This window comes from Stegostoma tigrinum, chromosome 9 (assembly GCF_030684315.1).
Source record: "Stegostoma tigrinum isolate sSteTig4 chromosome 9, sSteTig4.hap1, whole genome shotgun sequence".
Taxonomy (NCBI): Eukaryota; Metazoa; Chordata; class Chondrichthyes; order Orectolobiformes; family Stegostomatidae; genus Stegostoma; species Stegostoma tigrinum.
The window spans coordinates 47,006,960-47,019,978 of NC_081362.1; the positions used below are offsets into that span (position 1 = coordinate 47,006,960).

The 13,019-nt window shown below is 41.0% G+C and overlaps 2 protein-coding genes across 6 annotated transcripts in view; one reads left to right on the top strand and one right to left on the bottom strand.

Annotated features, from left to right (window-relative positions):
• Positions 1-1,909: 1,909 nt before the first annotated feature.
• rps27a (ribosomal protein S27a) lies at positions 1,910-6,682 on the bottom strand. Its single transcript, XM_048535607.1, has 6 exons — positions 6,620-6,682; positions 6,453-6,521; positions 5,537-5,591; positions 3,227-3,312; positions 2,965-3,096; positions 1,910-2,091 (listed from the first exon to the last, which is right to left on the bottom strand). The coding sequence occupies exons 2-6, from the start codon at positions 6,498-6,500 to the stop codon at positions 1,942-1,944; spliced, it is 471 nt and encodes a 156-aa protein (XP_048391564.1). The 5' UTR covers positions 6,501-6,521; positions 6,620-6,682; the 3' UTR covers positions 1,910-1,941.
• Positions 6,683-6,993: 311 nt separating this feature from the next.
• Positions 6,994-13,019, top strand: part of LOC125454630 (clathrin heavy chain linker domain-containing protein 1-like) — a 53,230-nt gene continuing 47,204 nt past the window's right edge. For 2 of the 5 annotated variants that reach the window (XM_048535605.2, XM_048535604.2), the window contains exon 1: positions 6,994-7,473. In XM_048535605.2, the coding sequence (XP_048391562.1) occupies positions 7,288-7,473 (186 nt within the window). In that variant the 5' untranslated portion in view covers positions 6,994-7,287. The remainder of the gene's footprint in view (positions 7,474-13,019) is intronic. The other 3 variants (XM_048535602.2, XM_048535606.2, XM_048535603.2) reach the window with 3 other exon arrangements.

A 13,019-nucleotide genomic window follows, 5' to 3' on the forward strand; every position in this document is an offset into this window, starting at 1 on the left:
ATTATTTCAAAGTTTGTCTTCAACGGTGGGGCGCTCAGGAGGCCAATTCTGCACATCCGGCTGAAAAACGCTATCCACATGCTGAAATGCATCTAATGTGAGAAGAGATTATCCTGGTCCACACCTCCATTCCCTCAATTTATAAGGTGTGGTATGACTTTGTTCTGATATCAATTGTAATATTAATTCACTCTCTAACACAGTTTCTGGCTATAAGATATGCACAACTGTGCTACATCTGCACTAGATTGGTACTTCATTTTCAGCTATGTCTGCTTCTGATGCTGGCATTCATTTGTAGGTTCATGAAACCAACATTAGATGTGGTAGATTACAGGTCTTCTGATGTTGCTGTTTCCCAACATTCCATGTATGCCTAATCTGGAGCTAGGTCGTGGTCGTAGTATGCACACTCATGAAATCACTGAAGTACATGTCCCTGTCTCTGTTAAGATAGAATTACTGCAGATACTTGTAAATGTTCTGCGTTTGCTACAGATTAACACTGTAGCATCTGTGCAGAAAGAAAGATTTAACAGTCATATCTGACTCGAACCATAACTCCACTTTCTACCAGCATACAGTATTGAATGTCCATATTCACCAGCTGCCCAATAGGAGGTTTTGATGCTGAACAACTTGTGGTTGAGTGAATGTTGAGGATGGCTACTTATAGTTAAGACAATCCTGTTTTGTCTGTGCAGGGAAAAAGAAAAAGTTTGCATCTCTTGGTCTGGTGCATTGAATGTATGACCATGGGATTTTTCAGGTTATGTTAGTGTTATTCAACAGGGACCCATAGTTAATGGAGAAAGCTTGAGTGAACTTAGTTTGCCTTTGTTATGTTTAGATTGATGCCAGATATTGCAACGAACCAGGGCTTTGATACAACTGTAGACTTGCTAGGCCATTTCAGAATCAATAAAGATGACAGTTTTTGTTTTGTTTTAGTAAAAATAACCTACTTCATTAAAGACAATGCCATTGTTTCTTCATAACCATAAAAAGCCTTCATTGAAAATAGAGGTCCAACTGTGGTGGGATTTAAATTCAGGCATCCACTAACATAACCACTAAGCTAATGAATAATAGCAATCTCATTAGAGTGCCATCTACTGTATTATACAATTACATGTATACAAGGCAAATGTGATAGATATGTTGGTTAAAAAAAAAGCAAGAGTCACAAATAGATGCAACATCAGCACCAACTTTACATGACCCATCTAGACAGGTTATGTTTAAATTTTGTTTATAAGCCATTGTTGCAAATAGGATCTTCAAATTCTTAGAGTAGAGGGAAGAGGCATTCAACTGAGTACTTGCTACTTAAAAAGAAAAATCATGTTTCATGTAAGTAGCTTTTAATGAACAATTGACCATCCAACTAAAACATTGCAGCCTTTAAATATGTTGGCAAGATAATCTAAAATATGTACATTTTGCAATTTTGACTTTAAATTTCTGTTTATGCTTTTAAAAGGATGGCCAAATTCAATTCAGTTCACCCAAGTGGTCAAGGACATTGGTCCATACAACCCTCTTCTGACAGTATGGTTTTCCATTCCTTTCTCCCTCACTTAATTAACTTCCCCTTAAATGCATTACACTATTCACACTAACTGTTGTTTACGGTAACATTCATTATAATTCTTTCTGGTACCCTACAAGTAGTATATCAATTACCTCCATTTCTGCTTGCAGAAGATTCCTCCCAAGATTGGGAGGCTGTGTAGACATGCAAGATTGCAAATTTACATAGTTTGTATGGATGGTAACAGGTGACCCTTCACAGGCTTAAAATTCAGCTTGGCTAGTTAGGTGAAACTTTGTGGCTTGCTGCTACACAACTCATACTCATTTTCAAAAATAACTAAATCAGCTTTTACTGAAGGAGTAAACTACACAATTCAAAGAATTCAGTTTATTTTGTGTGTATAATTATGCATCTTCATTCTTGTTGTAGCAGTATGTTAGACAGCATTTGCCACAGTATTGTCTATTGAAGTGACTGGCCATGAAGACACCAGCACCACACTCTTCAGAAGGGCATTCACGCCTCAGGCGAGAGATTTTTCCATGCTCGTCGACCTAAGTCAAAAAGATGAGTTTAATTTCATTCAAAGTCAAAAAACCTATCCATGTAATAAACAAAACAGTGAGAAGATCAACGAACCTCACATTGCTGTTTAAAACACCCTTGAGTACTGATTATTATGAACAGCTAGCATGCTTGTCATCAAGTAGACAATGTGCTTAGTAATATGGTAGATGCCAAAGCTGCTAATACATGTATTAGCCACTTTTAACATAGTTTTGAATAACATTGTACAAATAGATCCTGTAATGATTTTCTTTCTGTACAAGCAGTGTTTCAAGAGAATAAATTCAGTGAAGTAATTTGTTTCCACTAGCTAGGATTCTACATCAGAACCTAGACTAATTGTTCTTGTATGTAGTGCAACCCCTCAGCGAATTAAATGTAAAATCTAATTCGGGTAAAAATCACTGGCACTTAAATTTTTAAAAAACAATTAATTGAAATGACTCAGGAGCATCTTGCAACTTGTTTTGAAATCTTTTTAAATTTAGGGAATTTTGAATTTTTACAATTACTGTCTTCAGAGCATTAATAAAGAGGCCAGGCCTTTTTAACACGGCGACTAATTCTACCCATTAATTGCAGATAGTAAGATTATCACTTTCCTTCCACTGTATCATGGAATAAAGCCTGTACAACATTCCTTGGAACTTTTGTACTGAATTCAAAATATTTCAAAATTTCACTTCCTGCATAATGTTCAGTATCTAATATACCAGTTTTCAGCTGCCTGAAACAGCATTGTCCCTTTTGATCAACAACTTCTAAAAATGTCAAGATGTACCTTCAAAGAAAGCAAACCACCTGTGACAAAACATGAAGGAGGCATGTCAACTCAGTAATCTGGTCATGCAAGCTATTACCTTGTAATATTTAAGGACAGCAAGTTTGACCTTTTTCCTCTTATGCTGGTTTTTCTTTGGTGTGGTGTAAGACTTCTTCTTTCTCTTCTTGGCACCACCACGCAGCCTCAATACAAGGTGCAAAGTTGATTCCTATTGAACAGTATTAGGTTTGTGTGAAGTATGAAGTACATATAATCCTGCTTGTTCTAGTGCATAAAAAGTCAGGCAGGTTCATACACAACCACAAATTCACAGACATAATTAAATTAAGTAAATATACCTTTTGGATGTTATAATCAGAGAGTGTGCGGCCATCCTCCAACTGTTTTCCAGCAAAAATCAGTCGCTGCTGATCAGGGGGAATACCTGTAATGAAGTTACAGGAAAAGAAGTGTGCATCACATCTGAACTAAATAAAGATGCCAAGCTAAGCCAAAGTGTACAAGATGAGAGGTATAGATAGAGTGGATAGCCACAGACTTTTTCCCAGGGCCGAAATAACTGTTACAAGGGGGTATAATTTTAAGGTGATTGGAGGAAGGTATAGGGGAAATGTCAGAGGTAGGTTCTTTACACAAGAGTGGTGGGCATGTGGAATGCGCTGCCAGCAGTGGTAGTGGAGTCAGATACTTGAGACTTTTAAGTGACTTCTGGAGAGGCACATGCATGATAGTATAATGTAGGATATGCAGGGTAGTTTGATCTTAGTAGGATAAATCAACACATCATGGACCAAAGGGCCTGTACTGTGCTATACTGTTCAAAGGTTCTACGATATAACAAATGGACAAAAACCTAAAATCTTAATTTATGTAAGCATGATACGAACAGAGAGAATGTTAAAAGAAAAGCAATGCTATCTTGGTCAATACATTAAAACTTGCAATTTTATTTCTTCCCCCTCTAAAAGGGGAACCTTACTTCTGCACACAATTTCAACTGCCAGAAATTTTGCCTAGGTGGGAAGTCATGCATAGGTGGAAAAGCTTACAAATTCTGTTGGTTTGTGTGTAACCATGTAATCTGGCTTTCAGTTAATGAAGAAGCACTGTTTTTTGGAATTTTAAAAACATGCATGGCTCTATTTATCTGACATTTAACTACACTAAAGCAGATAGCCTACTTACTAATCTCTGAAATTTGAGGCCTGCATGCTCATTTTGTATATATTTGCATATACAAGCATTTACAAAGTAACTTACTACATGTAATACAATTCAAGACTTACAAGAATCTGAAATGGATCACAGGTCAAGTTATTTCAGAGTTAATAGAAGCTGCAGATGCTGGAGAATCTGAGATAACAAGGTGTACAGCTGGATGAACATTGCAGGCCAAGCAGCATCAGAGGAGCAGGAAGGGTGACATTTCAGGCCTAGACCCTTCTTCCTGCACCTCTGATTCTGCTTGGCCTGCTGTGTTCATCCAGCTCTACACCTTGTTATCGCAGATCAAAAGTTACTTATGTTCAGATTATGATCCAAAAGGAGTCACTTTTTAAGTTGGAGATAAGTGATTTGCTAGTGGTGGATAACAGGAATCATACCATGGGTGATTTGGTGGTGCAAAAAGCCGTTTAGTTGAGAGAATTAACACTTCCAAGTAAAGAAAGATAATCCAAAGGGCTATCTGCCTCTATGGCGCTGTCAATGTGTTCAGTTGTTAAGCAAAAAGGTTGTGGTCTGCAGTCACCCAGACACATAACCTCATGGATCTTCAAGCCCAGCGGTACAGTCCCTGCCCGAGCAAGGAGACCCAGGTTCAAGTCCCATCTGCTTCAGACAACTGAATCTAGTTGATCAAAGTGTTCTTGTGCTACAGTGGTACTGGCTAGAAGGCATAGGTCCAAGTCCCAACTGCTCTAGAGGATATGTAAAAGACACATCTGAACAGAATGATTTAAAATATCGAGAAACAATCCATGAGGGTACTTATTGGTGCATTGGTAGTGTCCTCAGCTGAGCTAGCAGGCCTGATTTCGGGTTCCACTTACTCCAGTCTACAATGATTTCTAATCTCTCTATTCAAAGGTAAGTATCTAGAAATAAAATCTACAATACCACTATTTTAAGAGGGGGACAAAAGGGTTAAATATATGCACTTTCTATACAATCACCACGGAGTGTCCAGGCAGAAATCAAGAAACAGCAGTGACACCATAGTTTTATCATCCAGCATCATTTTAGAGTTTATCATTTTACAGCTAGGGCTTTGCCAAACAGTGAAAAGTGACAACTGAAATAGAGTTCATGACGCTCAGAATATGTTAAAGAAAAACTCCCCAATGTAATGTCCCACTGCAGCTAAGAGTGTCTTTCAGGACTCAAGCTCAAGACTGTAAATGTAAAAAGACACCGTAAAATACTCTCTTCCTAGTTAGGATGTTAATGGACTTCTTCTTGGACTTCCATTGAACATGACCATCCATTTAAAGCAGTTTAGATGCTGCTTATGATTAGGCAAAGTGCAAATTGATTTCCATCATGATGTTGGACTGTATGTAAACTCTGACCGCACGTTACGTTCTTGGAAGGCTAACAGATCAGTTTTCTTAAAGAAAATGAAAATTAAAATGTAGACTATTCCATACCTTCCTTGTCCTGAATTTTAGCTTTTACATTTTCAATAGTATCAGAGGGTTCAACCTAGAATAAAAATATACAAAAGTTCTAATAATTATACAGATGTTCTATTTATTAAATGATTCCAAAAAATTTTTAATGTCAGCTTTGAGCACAATTTGTGCTCACTAGCAATTTAGGTAGTCACAAACCAAAACAAAACCAAGTGATTTAGATTAAAGTTTTTTTAAAAAAAAAACCTGTCTTCTCTTTCAGCATATAGATTAAAGCTGGCTAGAAAGCAGGCTTCACCATGACACTTTAAAAATCAATAAGTCAAAGGCACCAACCTTTCTAGTTTAAGCTTATCAACTGATCTAGTTTGTAAGGGACTACACCAATTTTGAAGCAAAAATAAGTTGTCTGAAGCAGTCACATAGACTTAAAAATTTAGTGTTTTCTAATTTTAAGGAATATGGGAAAGCAGGATTGAAAGCAAAAAATTTAGCATAACTACACCAAACCTGAACATTGGAGAATCTGAAACATTAACAGGTCCTCATGTACTTACAAATCATTTCCAAGTGGAGTAAGTCAATCAATTTAATGCCAAATTAAACAATTTATTATTTGATATAAAAGACCTAATGTCAATAAACCACGTTTCTTAATCCTCAAAACTCAATTACTCATATATAGCTATTTCAATGTACAAACTGAGCGATAAATTCGCACCACTATCTTAGAAAATCTTCACGTATGACTATTTAAGGCCTTAGGATTCATAAACTGGAGATCACACTACCTCCATACTGAGTACATACTAAATGCAGCTTATAAATCAACATTACATTAAACATTAATTTTCAGCTCGGGGCATTTGCACGTTTTGGTTCTACTCGAGACCTGAAGGAGGCCTCGGCCGACTGCCCGCCCCTTCCTTACCTCGAGGGTTATCGTTTTTCCCGTGAGCGTTTTCACGAAGATCTGCATTTTTTTTAAACCTCGATCCACCTAAATGAGACCCAGAAAGATAGAAATCGAAATCAAAATCAGATTGTAAATAGGTAACGCTGCATAAAATATTTGTTAAACCCGGACCTTACACTTACCCACTCCCACCCTCTAACAGCGCAGCATCAAAAGAGAACCTTCTACCCAAGCCACGGGGTTTTCTAAACTGCCACCAGGGCTTAGGTGTCTAAGTAATTCCGTTTTCGATACACTTCAATTTTTCAAAATATCATCAGCTTTTCCAGGCACTAAAAATGTATTAAAGTAGATTTCAAGTGTTTCCGCATGAAATCGATATCTTGGTTTCTAATATGTTTTAAGATCAAGACAGCCTGTTGCATTGCATTATGGGAGTTAACTAACGAAGTAAGTGTAAAATTTACTTTAAAGTTAATACTTTTTCCATGGTGAAATTGCAAGTGGATACATTTGTTTCTGTTGAACAGAAGTAAATGCGATTAAGAAACAGTCTTTTTGAAAGACAGGTGGATTTGAAACTACATTTCCCAGAAAACTATGTGGTGCGTCCATTCACTCCTTAGCAACCACCTGGAGATTGTGAGAGTCACGCTGTGAGCACTGAGCGTCAGGCTAGAGAGGGGGAAAACAAAAAGAAATGTTTTGGATGTAAGCTCTGCCACGATTCAGAAATAAATGTTGAGCCGGGGAACAGAAAATAGTGAGTGTTAAAGGTTGGGTCACTCCCGACAAGCTCTAGACCGACGGCCCGATCATCAGGAGAGGCGGCCGGGTCCGGGAAACTCAAATGGCCGGCGAAGGTCCATCAACAGCATCGCTAGGAAAGCCTCAGGCTATTTCACCAATTCCCACTAACCGAAACCTCCTTTGCCGCATTCGGACACACGTTAACACCGAGACCGGGGAGGTGGGCTGTCCTGATCAAGGACCAGATGAGCAGCGGTATATTATTTACAGGAATGTGTTTGATAAGGTAAGACAGGCTGACTATGTACGTTGATTGCACTTAATCTTAAAATCCCGATCTTTGCAGATATAATCAGAACCGAACGAATGAAGGGTCTAGGCTCGAAATGTCAGCTTTTGTGCTCCTAAGATGCTGCTTGGCCTGCTGTGTTCATCCAGCTCCACACTTTGTTATCTCGGATTCTCCAGCATCTGCAGTTCCCGTTATCACTGAATGACTTGAAGTCAATTTCAACTTTTAACTGATAATTCTCGCTCTTAAATGGAATAAATAGGGAGAGAGGGGGAGGTGGACCGAAGATGGAGATAAAAGAAGATAGGTGGAGAGGAGAATATAGGTAGGGAGGTAGGGAGGGGATAGGTCAGTCCAGGGAAGATGGAAGATGGAAAAACATCTTGGGTGGTGGGGTCTACAAGTTCACCTGGGCCATCTCCAACACATCCCTCACCTTCCTGGACCTCTCAGCCTCCATCTCAGGTAACCAGCTTGTAACTGATGTCCATTTCGAACCCACCGACTGCCACAGCTACCTAGAATACACCTCCTCCCACCGATACTCCTGCAAAAATTCCATCCCCTATTCCCAATTCCTCCGCATCCACCGCATCTGCTCCCAGGATGAGGCATTCCACTCCCGCACATCCCAGATATCCACGTTCTTCAAGAACCGCAACTTTCGCCCCACAGTGGTCGAGAATGCCCTTGACCATGTCTCCCTCATTTCCCGCAACACATGCCTCACACCCTGCCCCGCCACAACCGCCCTAAGAGGATCCGCCTTGTTCTCACATACCACCCCACCAACCTCTGGATACAATGCATCATCCTCCGACACTTCCGCCATCTACCATCCGACCCCACCACCCAAGACATTTTTCCATCCCCACCCTTGTCTGCCTTCCGGAGAGACCACTCGCTCCGTGACTCCCTTGTCCGCTCCACACTCCCCTCCAACCCCACCACACCGGGCACCTTCCCCTGCAACCTCAGGAAGTGCTACATTTGCCCCCACACCTCCTCCCTCACCCCCATCCCAGGCCCCAAGATGACTTTCCATATTAAGCAGATGTTCACCTGCACATCTGCCAATGTGGCATACTGTATCCATTGTACCCGGTGTGGCTTCCTCTACATCGGGGAAACCAAGCGGAGGCTTGGGGACCGCTTTGCAGAACACCTCCGCTCGGTTCGCAATAAACTACTGCACCTCCCAGTCGCAAACCATTTTAACTCCCTCTCCCATTCCTTAGACGACATGTCCATCATGGGCCTCCTGCAATTCCCCAACGATGCCACCCGAAGGTTGCAGGAACAGCAACTCATATTCCGCTTGGGAACCCTGCAGCCCAATGGTATCAATGTGGGCTTCACAAGCTTCAAAATCTGCCCTTCCCCCACTGCATCCCAAAACCAGCCCAGCTTGTCCCCGCCTTCCTAACCTGTTCTTCCTCTCACCTATCCCTTCCTCCCACCTCAAGCCGCACCTACCTACTAACCTCATCCCGCCTCCTTGACCTGTTCGTCTTCCCTGGACTGACCTACCCCCTCCCTACTTCCCCACCTCCCCACCTATACTCTCTTCTCCACCTATCTTCTTTTCTCTCCGTCTTCGGTCCACCTCCCCCTCTCTCCCTATTTATTCCAGCACCCTCTCCCCTTCCCCCTCTCTGATGAAGGGTCTAGGCCCGAAACGTCAGCTTTTGTGCTCCTGAGATGCTGCTTGGCCTGCTGTGTTCATCCAGCTACACACTTTGTTATCTTGGATTCTCCAGCATCTGCAGTTCCCATTATCTCTGTGGATATAGGGCTTAAAGCTTACAGGTTCAGGTGAACTAGAAATATAACAATTTGGATAAATTCAGGATAGGAAGGGGTGGACGCTTTAAAGGAATATACATCAGCGAATAGGCCAATACAAGTAATCGTAGTCTATCCCTCTGTAATCAGCCAAGAGCCATGGAGGCACTGTGGTTCAGAGTTAGCACTGCTGGCTCACAGCTCCAGGAACCTGGGTTCAATTCCACCCTTGGGCGACTGTCTGTGTGGAGTTTGCACCTTCTCCCCTTGTCTGTGTGGGTTTCCTCCGGTGCTCTGGTTTCCTCTGACAGTCCAAAGATGTGTAGGCTAAGTGGATTGCCCATGCTAAATTGCCCGTACTGTTCAGGGATGGGTCTGGGTGGGATGCTCTGAGGGTCATTGTGGATTTGTTGGGCCGAAGTGACTGTTTTCACACTGTGGGGATCTATGATAATGATTTATAAAAAAGAGAGACAATAAATGAGGAATAACAATTAGGGGAAGATTGATTATCGACCTTTTTGGCAGCATCAAGAACACTCCATCAGTGGCCAACAACTCCTGGAGAAGGTTGTTGGGTCACTGGGGTAATGGTGGCTACTGGGTCTTATGGCAGATGTTTTTCGGTGGTGTTCAGGTCCCAGCATACAATGGGGTAACAGGATGTGGGTGTGAGAGGTCTAGCAGAGGTGTAATTGGACAGGTGTGTGGTAATTTGGGGGTCAGTTTATTAGCTATTTGTGTGTTCGACTATATTTTTAATAGTCAAACTTTTCCATAAGCAGTTATTTACCTAACCCTCCAAATTCTACAATTGAAATGGTCCTGTCAGCAGGTTCTACATGTAGGGAATTGTCCTTTGGAATCTTCAGTTTCCCAGGCAATTCCCTTGGAGTTTGCTATGTTCTGGATTCCTCAGTGTCTGGACATGCAACAAGCATTTGTGCTTTGATAGATTATATAGTCTTTGGAAAATCCAGGCCAATATTTTGTGAAACAACAAAGGATAAAGCATGAGCTGTACTAATTAGTAATCTGATAACAAACACAAGCTGGGAAATAGTGATCATGATACAGTTGGATATCAGATTAAGTTTGAATTTTACGAAGTACAAATCTGAATAAGAATCTTAAACTTAATAGAAATCTAATCGTGTAGGTATGGAGGAATACAGCAACAATGTTGGAATGAGCGTTGAAACTTCTAAACAACTTGTGTTCTAACTCTCCAAGCATCGTCTATGCCCAACTGGCATAATTTGTAAATCATGCAGCGAATTTATCAGCTATCTCATTACCCATAAAACTGGATTGGATGTAAATCATCCTTTTATCCCAGAGGTTTGCTTAAGAAGAAGGAAGATAGGAGAAAAGTAGGCACTTTTCATTTTTTCATTTTGCAAAAAATAGTAATAAGCCTGACTGTTTTTGAAACCAGTAAAGACCCACCAAAATGTTGATGAATAGGGAGAAAAAAAATGAATGATAATAACAAAAACAGAAGTTTTTGGAAATGCTCACCAGGTCTGGCAGCATCCTGTGAAGAAAAAAATCAGAGTTAACATTTTGAGTCCAGTGACCCTTCCTCAGAACTCCAGGTCACCAGACCCAAAAGGTTAACTCTGATTTTTTTTTTCTTTACAGATGCTGCCAGACCTGCTGACATGTCCAGCAACTTCTGTTTTTGTTCCTGATTTACCGTATCTGTAATCTTTCAGTTTTTATTGAATGATAGTAAACTAGCTAGGAGTATAAAAACAGATTGTGAGAAGTTTTACAAATGTGTAAAAAAAGAGAATCTAGCTTAAGTAAATGTTGGTCCCCCTAAAAGCTGAGATAGGCAAAATAATCATACAAAAAAGAAAATGGCAGAAATATGAAAAAAAAATTTGTGCAATTTTCTCTTCTGAGGCTAAGTATCGTGGTGAACCTAAAAAATATGAAGTACTTCACTTGGGGGCTACGATAACCCCTTCAAGGCTCACAGGGAAATCACTAATTAATCTTCCTTTGAGTTATCTTGGTAACAGCTGTGACCTATGCAGCTCTAACTCATCACCTGAGCACCTTATAAAGCAGACCCATTTGCATTGCCCTTAATAGGCTTTGCACTTTGATCTTGAATTGGCTACACTGGTGCTTTTACCGAAGGTGGACAGTAGTTTAAAAAACACACAAAACAAAAGCAGACCCAGGAGTAAAAAATAATAAAGCAATACTGGGATAGGTCTACAGAACTGTGTTTGCCCCAGACTGGGACAAGCCTGCGTATGCACATGTAGTGGCTCTTATTTGGTGTTCAACAATAAATGATATTCCTTTCAAGTCAGGATTTCTGAGTTATTCCGGGGACGAGTGGATTTTTCGCTGCACCTATGTTCTTCCCAGCTTACTACATTTGCGTGTGTGTGTAAGACAGCAAACTCTATAGGCAAGATGTCCAGCAGGCTGCCAACATCTGGGCACCATATATATGAGGTACATATACAGCACTTCGTTATCTGCAACACAGGAGTATCATTCAACCTTTGCTATCATCCCCATGAAATATCAGAGGTGCTTGTGGACGAAGGGAAATTCTTTTGTCTATGAAAGGCAATAAAGGCAACCTGGGCAGAGGTGACTGAGGGGGTCATTGCTCATGAATAGCTCAGGAGAAGCTGGATCCAGTTCCATAAGAGGATGAATGATTTTCTGTGCCATCATTTATATTGCTGTCTACTTTACACTTCAAGCTGCTGGGAGTATGATTTAGAATTGTAGCACTTCCACTGCACAGAATTGCAATACAGGAAGTTGCATGCCAGGCTTCACCGCCAGAAGCCTTATGCAGGCGATATCTGTAAAATTATTGTAGCAAACAATGAAACATTACTGGCATCACAGTGATGCTGCCTCTTAAACATCTGCCAAGGGTTCACATATAAAACATAAAAGAAACTGCAATATTCAGTGGCTCATGCACTGTCAGGTCGTTTATCTTCCACCACAACTAGGAACGTATAAATGACTGTTATCATCTGTTAGCTTTGTATGGAACAAGGATACAACCACAAAAAATAGCTGATAGAGTTGAACCCCTGTTTTGAATTCAGCCTGGGCCAGATTTGATGACATCGGCCAAAGCGGCTACCTTGATTGAATAGTCTTATTGGCCCATTCGGGATTCACCTCAAATTGCAAGGGTGGAACCTTCCCATGTGCAGTTAGTGTTTTATCGTGAGATTCATGGCATACAATTTGCTATGAGCGGAGCAACTTCTGTCAGTCAATCTTCCATTTTTCACACCATTAATTATGCAACTGGTCTGTTCAACCCTTTGATCCCAAAATACGCAGCAGGAGGAATGAAAACACTCATTGCTGCTGGGGCCTTCTGGCACATATGCTGCTGGTGCCATATTTAGAACCCAACTGCGCACCACTTCAAACACTGCAAGCTGGGAAGTGGCACCCCACCCCTTAGCGACTGAATCAGTTCTCCTTCATATTGAATGCCACTTGGAAGACGCAAGAAAGATGGCAAGGGTGCAGAATGTAATCTGAGCAGGGGATTTCAATGTTAACCACTAACAGTGACTGAACAGTGCAACCACTGACTGAGTTGGTTGAGTCCCAAAGGACATAGCTTCTAAACTGATTCATCGACTTCACCAACACCTTCCACCCCAACCGTCAGTTCACCCGGGCCATCTCCAGCACATTCCTCACCTTCCTGAACCTCTCAGTCTCCATCTCAGGCAACCAACTTGTAA